General features: G+C 45.4%; 1 protein-coding gene across 3 annotated transcripts in view; it reads right to left on the reverse strand.

Moving 5' to 3' along the window:
* SLC12A8 (solute carrier family 12 member 8) overlaps positions 1–14762 on the reverse strand; it is a 153408-nt gene extending 138646 nt beyond the window's left edge. For all 3 annotated transcript variants that reach the window (XM_090266075.1, XM_090266056.1, XM_090266065.1), the window contains exons 1-2: positions 14525–14762; positions 13317–13412 (exon numbers count right to left, since the gene is read on the reverse strand). In XM_090266075.1, coding sequence (XP_090122201.1) covers positions 13317–13373 — 57 coding nt within the window. In that variant the 5' untranslated portion in view covers positions 13374–13412; positions 14525–14762. The remainder of the gene's footprint in view (positions 1–13316; positions 13413–14524) is intronic.
* Positions 14763–15439: the final 677 nt, after the last annotated feature.

The following is a 15439-nucleotide window of genomic DNA, read 5'->3' on the forward strand; positions in this document are numbered from 1 at the left end:
AGAACAGCGTCAGCGATGCTCTGCACCCACTGGTGCATTTAAACAGACACAGCTCTGCAGCGAAGGAGCTGAGGACCCAAGTGGAGTGGTCAGAGTCTGATTTCCCTGGATTCCACTCCGGAAGCACCCTTGGTCAATATTGATTCAGCCATTCCTAGAAACAGAAGCTCTTTGTGGCAATGCAGGTATCTTCAAAAGCCAGTGTCTAGAAACAGTAGTCCCTGTATGGTTGATCTGTGGTTTTTCCATGCCTGTTCATCCTAATCCTTCCCCAAGGCTGGTCATACAACCACACAGCTCCAGCAGTGGCAAGGCCCTCAGATGCCAGGAAAACACTGATGCTTGATGGGAAATCCCTGCATGCGCTCTGCCTCCCCAGACCACACACCATGTCCTTCCTCACAGACCAGCTGCTCTGCCCTTCAGACTCAGAGCCCAAAGATGCAGTGCTCTGAATATGTGATACCATCTCCAAAAGGGTAAAATCCCGCAGGAGCGATGCCACCTAAACAAGAGTGTCCCCACCCCTCCCAGCATCCTTGGCAAAAGAGCAGAGCTTTTCCTACAGGATACAGGCTGCCAGTAGAAAGCCCATGTGTGTTTAACACCAGGAGGAGAAACGTGGATCCTAACACCCTCTCCTAGTAACAGGCAAACCAGCTAAAACTCAACTGCAAAAAATTTATTCCTCTACATGCTTCAGTGGATTCACCAAAATTATATCTTTTTAAGAATTCTTATGGCTTTTGGGTCAGAACTGCCATCTTCCAGTAATTGGCCAAGTGACTAACACAAACGAAAAGAGGAAAAGCACCCACTGTATGTCCTCTGGGCCTTTTAAAAAACATGAAGTCGTCCCTTTGGCCACATACGTGTGAGTCTACAGGAAAGGTAATGTAGCAGACACTGTCTGAAAAGGAATGCCCCAGCAATGTTACCACGCAAAACCGGAGGGTCTACAGTGTCACTCAGCACGCGGCAGACACTGCTGTGAACGAACAAGTTAAGGGCAAGATTCTTGCCAGGAGAATTAATGTACGTATTGAGCACTCTAAGAGCTGAGATAGCTTCCTGAAGTGTGTGAAGGAAAACAATCAGAAAAAGAAAAAAGCCAAAGAGTAAGGTACCTTGGTTCAGCCGAAGCATCAGCCTGCTCCCCACAGAGGAGCACACTGGGTGAGAACCAGTGGAAAGGAGCCTGGGCTGCAGGAACTCATTCCCTATGAATTCATGGCATGATAAGTATGAAGAAAATTTAAAAAAAAAAAAAAAAAAGACCTCTGTACTGTTAAAGAAAAAAAAATTCTTATGTACTGAGTAGTTTTTACTTTTGTAATCACATTGATATTTTACATACTCAAAATAAAACAAAATCAGCCTCTGTGTCTTTCAATCTGAAATAGGTTTCTGTAGTCAGCGTATGTATGGGTCTTGTTTTCATAAAAAAATTTTTTTAAAAACCTCAAATCAAATTAATAGAATGAGAGATAAAAATTAAAATAGGATGCAAATTAACCTAACAAATTCAAATGAATAACATAACCACATTGAAGGTGGGAAAAGACATGACCAGAGAAACTTTTGAACATAGTATTTTGGTTATGTGCTCCCAGTCCAAAGACAGAAATAACTACCAAACTAAAATCAATTCTACATTGAAATTTTGGGGTTTTTTGCAAGAGTGGAAGTTACGAATTCAGAATCTATATTCCATGAATTATAGGGTTGAGCAATTAAGAAAATACAGAGTGGGCAAAAGTAGGTTTACGGTTGTTGGAAAATAATACAATAATTAATCAATAATAATACAAGAATAAGTTGTGTTTCATATACTCAAAACTGTAAACCTACCTGTGCTCACCCCTGTACATTGAACAGGAGTCAAATTTCTCACTGTTGGAGAAGTGATTCACATCTAGGGAAAGAGAAAAGAATAGAAGAATAAACTGCAGGGTGATGAATTGAAATTAGAGATATCACTTTAAGTTTATGGTTTTTAATATATATAGAAAGATAGAGAGCTAGATAAACATGTATGTGTGTATTTGTATCATTTTCCTCTCTCTGTCCATCTATAAGTCACCCCAGCAGCAATAAACATACCTAGCTCTTTTCTAACTTCCCAATTGCCATGAGAATGATAGAAAAGATATATACTTTTAAGTATGAAATCATAATTATAACTAGAAAAGAGGGGAAAAAGGTGCTACCGGCAAATCAAACATTTGGAGAAATTCCTGCAAATGGGCTTGGAGGTCGGGGGAGCAAAGGAGAGAGCAACCCAGGGCAGCAGAGAGAAGAGCTCGCTTCCAAGGCACCTGAGAAGCTTCAAGCTCACAGCCTGTGGAGCCCAGAAGCGGACACAGGTGAACGCGGTTCTGAAGGTTTTATATGCACACGTGGCACCGAAAAAATAAAAGGTGGGGGGAGGGTGTTGACAAAGGGCCTGTGTGATTGCCAAGTTCCTACATTTTACATTGAAGTGGTAAAATATTAACTCTAAATAAACTGTTGTAAGTTTAAAATATATACTTAATCCCTAGAGTAGCCATTCTCAAACTTTTTGGTCTCAAGACCCCTTTATATTCTTAAAAATTATTGAGGACCCAAGGTGCTATTGTTTGTGTGTTATACCTATCGAAATTTACCATTTTAGAAATTCAAAGTGAGGTATTTTAAAATATATACTAGTCATTTAAACATAACAATAATGTCCATTAGCTGTTAAAAATAAATGACATATTTCCAAGAAAAATAATTACTTTCCAAAACAAAAACACTTAGTGAAAACAGAGCCCTTATTATACATTTTGCAAATCTTTTTAATGTCTGGCCTGATAGAAGACAACTGGATTCTCATTCCCACTTTTGCATTTGATCTATTATAAAATACCGTTTTTGAAGTTCAGGGAAAAATCTGGCCTCTCACACTTCTACAGTTAGAAAAGGAAAGGGTAATTTACTACCACGGGTTAATATATGGAAAAAATTACTGTCACCCAAAAGATAACAGAATCACCAAATATAAAAACAAAGCAAACCAGGTGACATGGGATATAAGAAACAGCAGTAGCTGCATAAGAACTAGAAAAATTAAAGGAAAGACATGAAGACCCTGTTGCTCAGAAGCAGCAAAGCTTTAATGACAAGATTATGTTTCCTTCTCCATGAGTCCAATAATGTCACCTGGCTATTCATTTACACACACACATTCTATTCACAGATTTAAAAATTCTTATAACCAACTGTAATGAATACTTCTATGAACACTGCAGAAAAATATGAATTTTATAAACCTTCATAATGTAAAAATAATAATCCAACTAACAAAAAATTAGAAATGAAGTAAGAAAAATGGAAGAAAGTAAATATGCCAATATCCTTTCTTCATTTCAGGAAGCAACAAGTAAACTGATAGTAAATTGGTAATTTGATCAAGAAATTGAGGTACAGATATATTATTTAATGTTATAACCATAATCACACTGGAAAACAAAAACCAGAAACCATTAGCAGTGACTGTCTCTAGGGAATGGGGGTGAAGAGGGAGGGGAAGAAAGCTTTTCATTTATGTCATTCTCTAGTGTTTAATTTTTTTTAAATTCATGCATGTAGTACTTCTATAATAAAAATAGTAACTAATTTTTACTTAAAGAAAATATTTAAATGATCATAATATTAGAAACATTTTTAAAATAGAATGCTGACGCAGTTAGTAATCTGTTCATAACTCAGCTTCATTTAAGCAGTGGATGAATTCACCAAAAGGTGTCTGTGACTTAAATCATATTTTAAATGTATAACATAAACAGCTACTTAATGATAGTGAAGACTTTTGTAAAATTAATATCTGTCATTAAAATTTGTGTATCTTTCTTTAAATTAGAATTTGTTCTGGGTTTTTGTTGTCCTTTACTGATAATTGACTAAAATAAAAAGGAAAAGTTACTCAAAATGAGTCATGACTTTCTAAGTTAAAATCTGCGAACACTTGGATTCATGTCAGAGCGAATTTATCATCTCATCAGACAGAACTATTTCTGGAGTAGTGAGGTTGCTAGGCCACCACGGCCTCCAGCTCCTCAGTAAGCACCTGAATTCTGCAACTGCTGACAGAACATGTGAGTGTCATTTACAAGCTATCTGTAGATTAAGAAAAGAACACTGTAGAATTTTTTACATAGACTGGTGGTTTTTACTCTACTATCTTTTACTCTCTCTTTATGCCTGTTCATGTGAAGAAGCAAATACTCAAACACCGAAACAAAAACAAACAAACAAAATGTAAAGAGGACCTTTCTCTGGAGACTGGAAACTGTCAGGAATTATCCTATTAGAAACGCATCAAAGTGTGAATAGGTGCTACCGCTAAAGACTTTTCATGCCAATTTACTCTAAAGCACACCACAACAGTCTTTTGATTCAGGTTTTAAACTCAGAAGGAAAAACAAACAATTTTAAGAATCACATTATATTTACCTGACGATGACTTAAGAAGAAAAATAGCCATTGAATTGAATTACACTCAGGAAAGTATGTATATATTAAATTTACTATAATTATTTGACATTGTTCTCTGAATATAGAACTATCTAGCATTTAAACTGTTACCCTGAAGAGATATATTTTGGTCAGAGAAAGTATAAAACGAATGAAAAAAAAATAAGCTAAAACTCAGTTATCCACCCTGATAGAAAGCCAGGGTGTTCAATTAGGCCCGACCAGAGGCTGAGCACCACCTACTGGCACCTTACTCAAATTACAAGAATAGTAGTATTTCAGAGTCATTAAAATTCTCTTTGCAAACGCTCGCTACTAAATGATGGCAAAGACTGTATTTTTTCTGTATCTGGCCATGGATGAAATGTATCCTATGGCAATAAGAAGTTTTCAAGTCACCTAACCCACTCATTCAGATAGGATGAATGTATTAATCATGTGTTTTGTTTGTTTCTTGCTTATCTTAAAAATCTTGCTGACTAGGGAGATTGACCCTCTCAGAGTTAACCAATTCGTAGAGACCAGGAGCATCCCTTTCATATGCAAACCAAACAATTCTGAACCTATACCCCAAACCAAGCCCTTTATGTAACTTTCACACACCGAGGCAATATTTACCCTGAGCTAAATCATCTCAGGGCCAGACCTAAGCAACTAGAAACCAACCCTTTAGCCCAAAGCCTGCCACAACTATTCACACTAGCCAATCGTAACCTGCCCTGCCCTGCCCTGCCTTTCCCATGGAAAGTCAAGAAAAAGCTCTCACCCAGGCCTGCCCCTCGCTCCTGCTTCTGCGCCCTGCCCAGAAACTGATGCCGTCCCTCTGGCCCTGAGTGGCGTAGCATTCCCCATTCTCTCAGGAAAGGTAAGTAGGAAACTCTTTCAATGGCATTGACCTCTTCATGTCATCACTCAGTCACCTCTAAAACTGAAGATCCTTGGGTACAAATGAGACTGACTCCCACCTAATTCATTTCAGTGAAGAATCACTTTCATTCCAGGTTCAAGGACACCTTCATCCAGAAAATGTCTCCATCCCACTTTTTACAAATATTTTTGGCCCAATTGTCACTTTCAGGGTTGAGCTCCTAGGATGAGTAACCAATGGCTGCACAATGGAAAGGGGGGAAGACAAAGAAGAAAGAGCGGAAAAGAGTGACGGTGCCCACGTGAAAGCCTCAGACTCAGTTGACTCCTGAGAACAATTTCTATCCTCCCTTTTTTCCCAGATCCCAGGGCCATGAGCCTCTCTCCTTCTGCCGCCTCCAAAAGCTACCATTGGTGGTTTTTACAGTGAAACTAAGAGCTTAAGCTTCAAGAACTTCACTTGCATTTGGCTCCTCCCAGAGATTATACCTAATTTCATATTTGTAACTTGTAACCTTTTTACTAAAGACAATCCATAAAAATTGTATAAGCTTCATGCTCTACAAAAACTTGGCGGGCAAAGAGGACTTATGGCTCCAGAAACCCCAGATGTGTGCACTTCTCTTCCCCCCAACCATTCTGGGCCCCAGTTTCCTTATCTGTAAAAGGAGGGGCTAACAAGACTGCCTTGTCTTAGTTCCCTTTTCTTTTCTCCTCAGGTGCATTCACTTCTCTGCATACTAATAAAGTGATACGCTTTTACCTTGCATGTGGCTGCTAAGGCTCACTTTGCATATTGGCTTTTAAAAGATGCTACGACAGGCCTGGAAATTGCATAGCAAAAACAAGTCGGTCCTTAACTGTACACAGGCGAATGAGGATGCAGAAAATAAAAGCAAAATTTTTGCAATGAAGCCTGACACCAGTGCTCAAATTTACATTATCACCTAAAAATTAGATCAACTCAGAGCTGTATTATGGGGTCATGGGTTAGCCTGGCTTTGCCACTGTTTGCATGTGTCTTTGGGCAGCTCATTCAACATCTCCGGGCTTGTTTCTTGACATGGTGAGCAAGGGGACTGGGCCAGAGGATCTCTAAGGACCTGTGTCTCTAAACATGTTCACGTCTATCTGCCTCTCTTGCCCGTGCTACTTGACCAGACTCTCTTTCTTGCTCTCACCAAGCTAACCAAAGTAAGCCACTGAATTGAGGAGGAAACAACAGGGAGAGTCAAAGGAAGAGAAGCCAGAGAAGGGAAAGGGAGGGCAGGACATCAGGCAATGCTGGGTGCAGGGTCGGAGGTGGGTCACACCCTGGAAGCCAATCTGGACACGTTTCCTCCCACACGTGGCCCAGATGTCATGGCTCTGATGGAAACTCACTCCCTGGGTCTGCATTGAGCTTTTTCCTAGGGCGATTAGCTCAGCCCAGCCATATATTAGCCCACAGGCTTCCTAGAAAAGAGTCCTTGTGGACCTACTTCTGCTGGAGCTCAAGTCTCTGCAGGAGAGCTGGATGAAGAAGAAAGAATACAATGTGTCATTCATACTAGCTAATGTGAAGTTTTTGGTGACTTGTTCTCATGCTATAGCATGACATAGCTTCCCTTTAAGTTTCTCTGAAGACCATGCAACCCTGGGAGAAGGAAGATAAAAGCTGCAGATTAGTTGGAAGTATTCCTTATTCCACAGTAATTAAGACGTTTCAGTTTTAATATCTCTAGTAGTAGCAAGAATAAGCACTCAATAAATAAGCTGAGCCTTGGCCATTGTGGCTCATTTGGTTGGAGTCATCCTGTAAACTGAAAATCCATGGGTCTGATTCCTGGTCAGGACACATGCCGGGTTGCAGGTTTGGTCCCCGGTCAGGGCACATACAAGAGGCAACTCATCAATGTTACTCTCCCTCTCTCTTCTTCCATTTCCCCCTCTCTGAAATCAATAAGCATGTCCTCGGGAGAGGAAGTAAATAAATAAGCAAACACGCAAGCAGGCTGAGCTGAATTTTCTCACTACTACCAATGCTCAAAGTATCTGATCCTGCTGGACTCCAGATCTCCCACAGCAGGTCTACTTGCCATGTCCCACTGTTTCAGGTTACCCGCTTTCTCCTGCCATATTAATCTTCCTAGCACATCATGTCCATCACAGTCCTCTCTGGCCAGTGACTGGCAGAGACAAGCATGGAATCTCAGGTCATTAGCCTTTCATTCGCCTCCCTCAGGCGTCAGCTGCTCCTTAGCTTTCCAGCCCCATGTTCACAACAGTCTACTCTACTGGGTCTCAAAGTAATATCTGCTTCATCCAATTACTGGACATGCATTGTATTTAGTTCACACCCTGTGACAGCCACTGGGCCAGATCCTTCTGTGTGTGGCATAAAAACCCTGACAAGCAGGTACACTCAACCCATCTCACAGCAGTGAAAACACACTGGGAGCCCTTGAATAACCTGTCCAAGGGCCCAGCACATCCAGTGGCACAGTCAGAATTTGAAACCCAAGTTCCCAGGTTCAGGTCCACCACCAAACCACACCACGCATCAGTGAGTGAAGTGCCTGAGGACAGAGGCTTCTGGAGCAAGATTCATACCTGCCACAAGTTCAGTAGATTCTCAGACACACACACACGCACATGCACATATTGCTAAACTACTCTAGACCCATTTAGGCCTAGAACATATCCCATCCTCCTCAATGGCATCCTCCACAATGGCATGCCCATCCAGCAGGTTGTCCTGGACAATGTCTCACATTCTGGTTTTGCCACTGGAATCATTCTGGACTTGGGACTCCTGCCATAAGTCTTCTATTTGAATTTGCTGTGCTGAGTCATGCATGTATTTGCCAATTGAACCTTGCGATCATTCATATCACTACCCTATACGTGGACCAAATACATACTCCCTACCTTAGTTTTATTATTAGCCAGCATTTACTGAATGCTTACTGTTAGAAAAGCACTATATTAAATATTTACATGAATTATCTCTTTCAATCTTTGCAATTCTCTAGGGTATGTTCTATTACTGTACACATTTTATAGGTGAGGAAGCTTAGTGAGCAACCAGCCTAAGGTCCCAAAGGATTAGAGTCAGTATTATACTTGAACTCAGGCAGCACATGTACCCTTGACCATCACACCACAAACCCTCAGACCTACAGCCTCTTCCCAGCTGGTCCACTTATTACTGACCAACACACACACACACACACACACACACACACACACACACACACGCAGCTACCCTATCTGGTCCTGAGACTAGTACAGCCAAACAAAGAATACATTCATTCACCACTCCACCTAACTCACAAGCACCCTAACTGTAACCAAACCTCCTGAGAGCTACTTGCCTGTCACAGTGACCAAGAAAAGAGCAGATCTGAATTGATGGGGCTGGCATACCACCCACTGGGTCTCTCCCCACTAGCACCCTTAATCCTGTGTTCTTCAGGCTCCAAAGCTCTGAGCAGAATTCCCGACTCCCAAGACTGGAGTAAAGCTAGAAAAGGGTTCATAGGAAACTCCTGGAAGGCCAGGCACTCCCAGAGCTCAGCTTCAAACATGTTTGCCACCCAACCTGCTATCTGTTCCCCACACAGACATTAGATTTACCATCTGGGTGGCTTCGCTCATGCCACCGAGGCAGGAGACATTTAGCAGAAAGGATTAAAGCTTAGACCTGGGCAACATACATGCCTGGGTTCCAAGTGCCTCTATTTTTCATCTGTCACACCAAAATAGTCTTGTCTACTTCAGAATATTAAGAAGATTCAAAAGATTAAATGAGGGGGGGACTTACGGCCAAGATGGAGGCTTAGACGGACACGCTAGGTCTCCCTCTACAACTATAGAGGAATACAACTACTTCAAAACAAAGGATAACTAGAAATTCCAGAAAATAAAACTACACGGAAGTCCAACATATGAAGTTATAAACCAGCGGTGCCATTTGGGCAGGTAAGAGTTAAAGTGGGCAGTGCTGTTTGCGGTCGCACCCGGAGCAGCGGGCGGCGAGGAATCCGGGCTGCGCAAGCCCCTGGCAGTGCGCGACCCCGGCGAGGAATCCCTGCGGCCAAGCCCCTGGCGGTGCGCGACTCCGGAGCTGGGGAGAGCGGCCGCCGCATCGCCTTGAACAGTGAGGCCCAGGGGGGCGGGAGGACGGATCCCGGTCTCCTAGCTGAATAACTGTGTGAATCCATCTGAGACCCCCGCCCCCAAAGAAAGCACCACAGAGCTGCGAAATAGGTCACGGACAGGCAGGCGCCGGCCGGTCGCTGATTTGTGACGCGTACACAGGCACTGCCCCCTACAGCCGGCCCAAGAAAACAAAACGCATCTGTCAAAATGAGGCAGGCAACTTTAGAAATACCGGTAACACAACTCACCAGGCAGCAGATAGAGAACCCGACAGATGAACAGATAAGAAACCTGTCAGAGGCTCAGTTCTGGGCCATTGTTATCAGGTGGCTTACAGAATTCACAAAAGAGCAGGAAAAAGATATGAAAGAAGCGAAAAACTTTCATAACGAAAGGAACAAAACAGCATACGAGACAGAAGGAAAGGAAATAAAATCCAGAGTTCATTTCAACAAACTGGAATATGGAGAAGGAACAAGCAGTCAACCAATGCAGCGAGAGGAAATGGGAAGCAACAATGAAAGGATCAGAAACCTCTGGGACAGCTATAAAAGGCCCAACATAAGAATCATTGGTTTGCCAGAGAATGAGGAAGATGAACTAGAACTTGAAGAATTGAGTGAAAATATAATAAAGGAGAACTTCCCAGACTTGGGGAAGGGAATAGACTTGCAGGTCCAGGAAGCAAGGAGAGTTCCCAAGAGACTGGACCCAGGGAGAACCACTCCAAGACACATTATAATCAAAATGTCAAAAATTAAAGATAAAGAGAGAATCTTAAAAGCAGCAAGAGAGAAGAAAAGAATTATGTACAAAGGGGTCCCAATTAGACTATCAGCTGACTTCTCAAGGGAAACCCTACAGGCAAGAAGAGACTGGCAAGAAATATTCAAAGTAATGAAAATCCAAAACCTACAACCACGAATACTCTATCCAGCGAAATTGTCATTCAGAATAGAAGGACAGAGAAAGTGTTTCCAGGACAAAATAAAACTGAAAGAGTTCATTTGATCCAAACCACTGTTATATGAGATGTTAAAGGGACTGGTTTAAAAAAAAAAACAGAAGCTAGGGAGATGAAACAAAGGCAAACTAAATAGGCAACGAGAGTGGAAGAGGAACTGTGGGTACGGGAAGCATATTGGGGGGAGGTCAACAGGGAGGGGGAATGGGGAAAGGGAGGGAGATGATATAGGAATTGGGGATCAAGGTAGGAGGGAATGGAATAGACGGAGAGAGGTTGGGAGGAACTGTATGCACAACTAATGGACATAATCTAAAAGGGGGGGACAACTGGAGGGAGGGGGGCCACCGGGTGGAGGGGAGCAGAGGGAAGGGAAATTGGCACAAATGTAATAATTTAATCAATAAAACACATTAAATCTGAAGAAAAAAAAAAGATTAAATGAGGGAATGCATGTTAAATGTTCAGTACACAATTGCCCACCACTTAGTAGTTATTATCATTTTCTTACCCTCTCAGCCCAGGATGTGCTTCCCAACTTTGCCATTTGTTCTACGTCCACCAAGACTGCAAGTGGCGCTGCCCCGGTCCCCAGTCAGGCAAGTTCAGTTACGTAGAACCAGTACTGACTGAACATCTTCTATATGCTGAGCAGTCAGGGCAGGGATTGAGGACACAAAAATGAATAAGACCTGACCCTGAACTTACAGAGTTCACATCCTTAAGGAAGATAGGAGAGAAAAGGCTCATTTCAGCACCACATAGTAAGTGTCGTGATAGAGCCTAATGTGGGAGCAGGGGTGGTCAATGACATCTGAGGCTTTGGGCACCAAGATAAGGAGTTGGAACTGAATTGCGAAAGCAGGGTGAAGCCATTGAAAGGCTTCAATCAGAGGAGTCAAATGCACAAATTTATGCTTTAGAAAAAGATCACTTTGGTAGCAATGTAGAGAAGGAGCTGCAATGTGAAGAAAGAAGTTAGGAGAGTATGAATAATCCAGGCAAGAAATGGTACCTTGGACAAAGTGCAGAGGAGATAGAGAAAAAGGGATGTATTTCAAACGTGTCTAGATCATGAACACCAAAGGCCTTGACATTGAACGTCGTCCAATCCCTCAATGTTTGGAGACTGAAGGGGAGGGAGAGGGAGAAGAAGGTGACAGAGGCATTTGCGTTCACCTCAGTTAAAAATCAAGTCTCTTAGGGCACTTATGACCATTTAACTTGCATTGTGGTTATCTGTTACCTGTTCATTTGCTTAGTCTACTAACATTTACCGTCCACTTAGGTGCCAGGCACACTGCTTTAGGTACTTAGTGAGAAGTATCAGCAAAAACCAACCTAGGGGAAAGATAAAAGCACAGAGCCTGGGGAATGGTGAGCTCTGGCTGGAAGGTGGGGGATAAAGAGGAACACGCTGGGGACCCAGGCTGAGTCGGACAGTGCAGGGCTGAGGCTAAGGAGTTTGAACACCGGGTGGTGGACAGGGGGAGCCACTGAAGGCTTTGAACAAGGCAGAGAGCGGTACAGCTGAGCCTTAACAGACCCCTATCTCAGAGATGAACCAAAAATGTCTTATTTGTTTCCCTTTTTGGAATTCCTGGGTACAAGGGCCTCATGTTTCCCATCCAAGTATCTTTTTCATACTTAACACAGAACCTATTATTTAGGAAGCAGGCCACAAATATATGTTAAGTGCATAAACACTCATGTCCAGCCTTACACACCCAAAGGAAATGCATGGAAAGTATGGTGGGAGACTGGGCAAGCTAAATTAAATGTAAGACCCCTGACAAATCAAGGTCTTTCTAGGGGTCCCACAGGCATTGTCGCCCAGGAGTGAACAGCTCTGGGTAAGAGTTCTGAAACATCTTTGAGGAGTCATTCCAAGTCTCCAGTCACTCATTTCTAAGCATCTTGAATACTTCCAGGGCTATGTGTGAGGAGCAGGATTCCAGCCCTGGGCCTGCTGGGGGCGGGGGGTGCTCACCGCCTGCCCGCCACCACGCTGCGCTTCTCATAAGGACTCCCATCCACGAGGAGAGGGTGACTAGCCAGCATGGATCCCCCACCCACCCCGAGCCCCGTCGGCCTCACCAGCTTCTGCCTCTTGGCTCAGGGCCCACAGTTCTAGACCCTGCTCTTGTTATTGTGTGAGGCCTTGATTCTCTCCCCTCTTGGGGGGCTCGGTCCCCCTGTTATAATCTTGGGAAACCCTCCTGCACGGTTCTACAAAGCATGATGGAAATCCAAGGGACAGTGAAAACATCAAAGCTGAGTGATGATTAACCAACAGACAAAGATGCTAGAAACAAGTAGTTTCCCGATAAACACTTAAGGCCTTTTTTTTTAAGGGATTAACTATTTCTGGGAGAGCCACTTCAATTCCATAGCTACACTGAACATTTACTGTAACTAGTGATCAACAGGAAGAGGATAAAGAAAAAAAAAAATCCTGGCAGACATCAGGGAATCCAGAAATCCATTTGGCTTCAGCATATATGAATTTTTCTGAAATAAATTTTCCTTCTTAGATTGGTTTAATTCAATATTAAAAGTTCATATTATCTGAGTCCTCACTCTCTTCATGGAAAATCTCCATGGTGGGGGTAGGAGTGGGGAGAGGAGGCCAGGATTAAAAATCTACTACAAATAATAGCAAACAAGAGAGACTGCATACAGAAGGTTACGAGTTGGGTATATTATTTTCTCAATTAAGCTGAAATGCCAAAATTGTGAGATAATTACTTCTCAAATAGTGCACTGTCGTATTTGCATTCAGTTTCTTGTTGGTGCCTCTTTGCTCATGGGCCTTGGCAGCCCCCACATCACCCCGGCCTACCTGCTGGGCTTCTTCATGGAAGAGTTCCTGCACCTGAGATACCTGGTCCATTCTCATGGAGGCAGAGGTCCTGGTGGTCTGGGTGGGGAGATCCCTCTGGAATGTAAACACCATCCTCAGTCAGGCTGGCTCCTCCTTCCCTCTCTCCCGACCACTCATCTTTCCTCAGTACCAGATGGTGGCCCTGGCTGAGAAAGCAACCTTGTTCTACTCATTGGGAAACTCATCTTCCCTCTTCAGTACCTACTCATCCTTCAGAGGCTCCCTGTGCTCAAACGGTGCTGTCCTAAAGCCACTGCTGTCCCCATCTCTCTCTTTCTTCCCTGAGCTCCTTCAGTTTTTTTTTTTTTTTTTTTTTTTTTTTTTTGCGGGGGGGTGGGGGGGAGGGTGTGTGAGCCAGCTGCCCAGCCCTTGAGCACACAGTTTTACAGAGGTCCCATCCTCTGAACCCCTTTGTACCGGGCAAGGGCATCATTGTTCACGAGACTGGCTCCAGGTGCTGAGTGAATGTAAGACTGGACCATGAGGAGAGTGGGAGAGGAACAGTCAGGAGGTTGTCCTGAGGGTCCCTCTGGAGCAGGGTCAGAAAGAGGCGGGGAGTGAGAGGGTGGGTAAGAAGAGGATGACAGCATCATTATCAGGGCTTGCTTCTCATCAGAGGAGCAGCGCCTTCCCCTGTCAGCGGGTCCAGCTGTCCTGGGGGCAAGGGCCTTGTGCCTGGCTCTGTGTGCCCCTCTCCCCAGCGGAAGGCTGGAACTGAGAAAGGGCTCCTGGCCCTTTGAAAGGAGGAAGAAAAGGGAGAATGAGAGAGTGGATGCAGGGTAGAACTTGTGGTCAGGTAAGAAGAATATGCCCCATGAGACTGAGGCAAAGGCGAGGGAGAGAGAAAGTTCACTGAGGAGTATTCAAAGCAAAAGAGTCGGGGCGCGGGGGACAGGGGAGGGGGCGTAACTGTTTGCCCAGAGAGAAGCTGGGGACATTGCAGGGATTTAGTGGGCTGCAGAGACGAATAGGGTGCAGAGGGCCCCCGGAAAGGTCCCCAGCGCAGCTTGGCCCGGCTGCCCACGTGCAGATGGAGCGCTCATCCTCACACGTTCCTCTCTGTTCGGTCCCTCGGCCCACTGGAGAGGACCCCAAGATTTACTGAGACTTGCTCTGGCGCCAGAGCCCAACACACCTCGCGCCTCAGTCAGCGCACCCCCACTTACGCGAATTCGAACCTGGTGCGGTGCAGCCCACTTTCCCTCCACCCGCAGCCGCGTCCCAAGCTCCGGCCGGATGGAGGTGCGCGTGTCCGAGGGTCAGTGTGCCGCCAAGTGACTGCGAAGCAGGGGGCGGGGGGCTGGTCTTCCTGAGCAGGGGGCAGACGTGACCCACGCCCGGCCCTCCTCCTACAGGGAGAGGAGCCGCCCCCGCACCGCCCCGGACGCTCCCCACCAGCCGCGTCAGCCCTCACCTGCTCCCGGGACTGCGAGCTCCTGGCACCGCGCCCGCCCTGTCCCCGCCCCCCCTCCGCCACGTGGCGGACCAGGCGTCCCTGTGCGGGTGCCAGCTGTTTCACTGGCACAGCGGCTCGGCCCGGGATTGGGAAGCCCGGCCGCGCCCGCAGGCACGCACGAGTCTGGGTCCGGGTGGAGAAGGAGGGGCCGCAGAGCCTTCTCCTCCCCAGGAGTCGTCCGCACACCCACCGCCGGCCGTGAGGGCTCCGCGCTCCCAGACAGCACTGCCGGCCCGGAGGGGGGCTGGAATGTCGAACCGGGTGGGAAGGGGCTGCGGGCAGTGGTAAGGGGAGGAGGGTCTGCCAGCCTTCAGACTTGCCTCGGCCAGCCACTGCTGCTGCTGCCCTCGACAAGCAGTTCAATACAACCAGCTGAGGTGCCCGGCCCGAGGTTAGGGGACAGGACACAAGCCTACTCACTGCAGTTCCGTCTTAGGAGTTGCAGTCTGAGCCTGCACACGGGAGCGAGAAAGCCTGCGGAGCCGGAACGCCCACGGCTCCCACGCCGGTGCCGAGGCCTCCTGGCAGGTGCAGAAGGATCCCTGCAGGAGGCTGAGACTGCGCTCCGGGGATCCCAAAGTGCGCCGGCTGTGCGACCAGGTGACCCCCAGACTCTGAGGAAGTG

The sequence above is a fragment of the Furipterus horrens genome, unplaced genomic scaffold (genome assembly GCF_987537825.1).
Source record: "Furipterus horrens unplaced genomic scaffold, mFurHor1.1.pri manual_scaffold_1, whole genome shotgun sequence".
NCBI lineage: Eukaryota > Metazoa > Chordata > Mammalia > Chiroptera > Furipteridae > Furipterus > Furipterus horrens.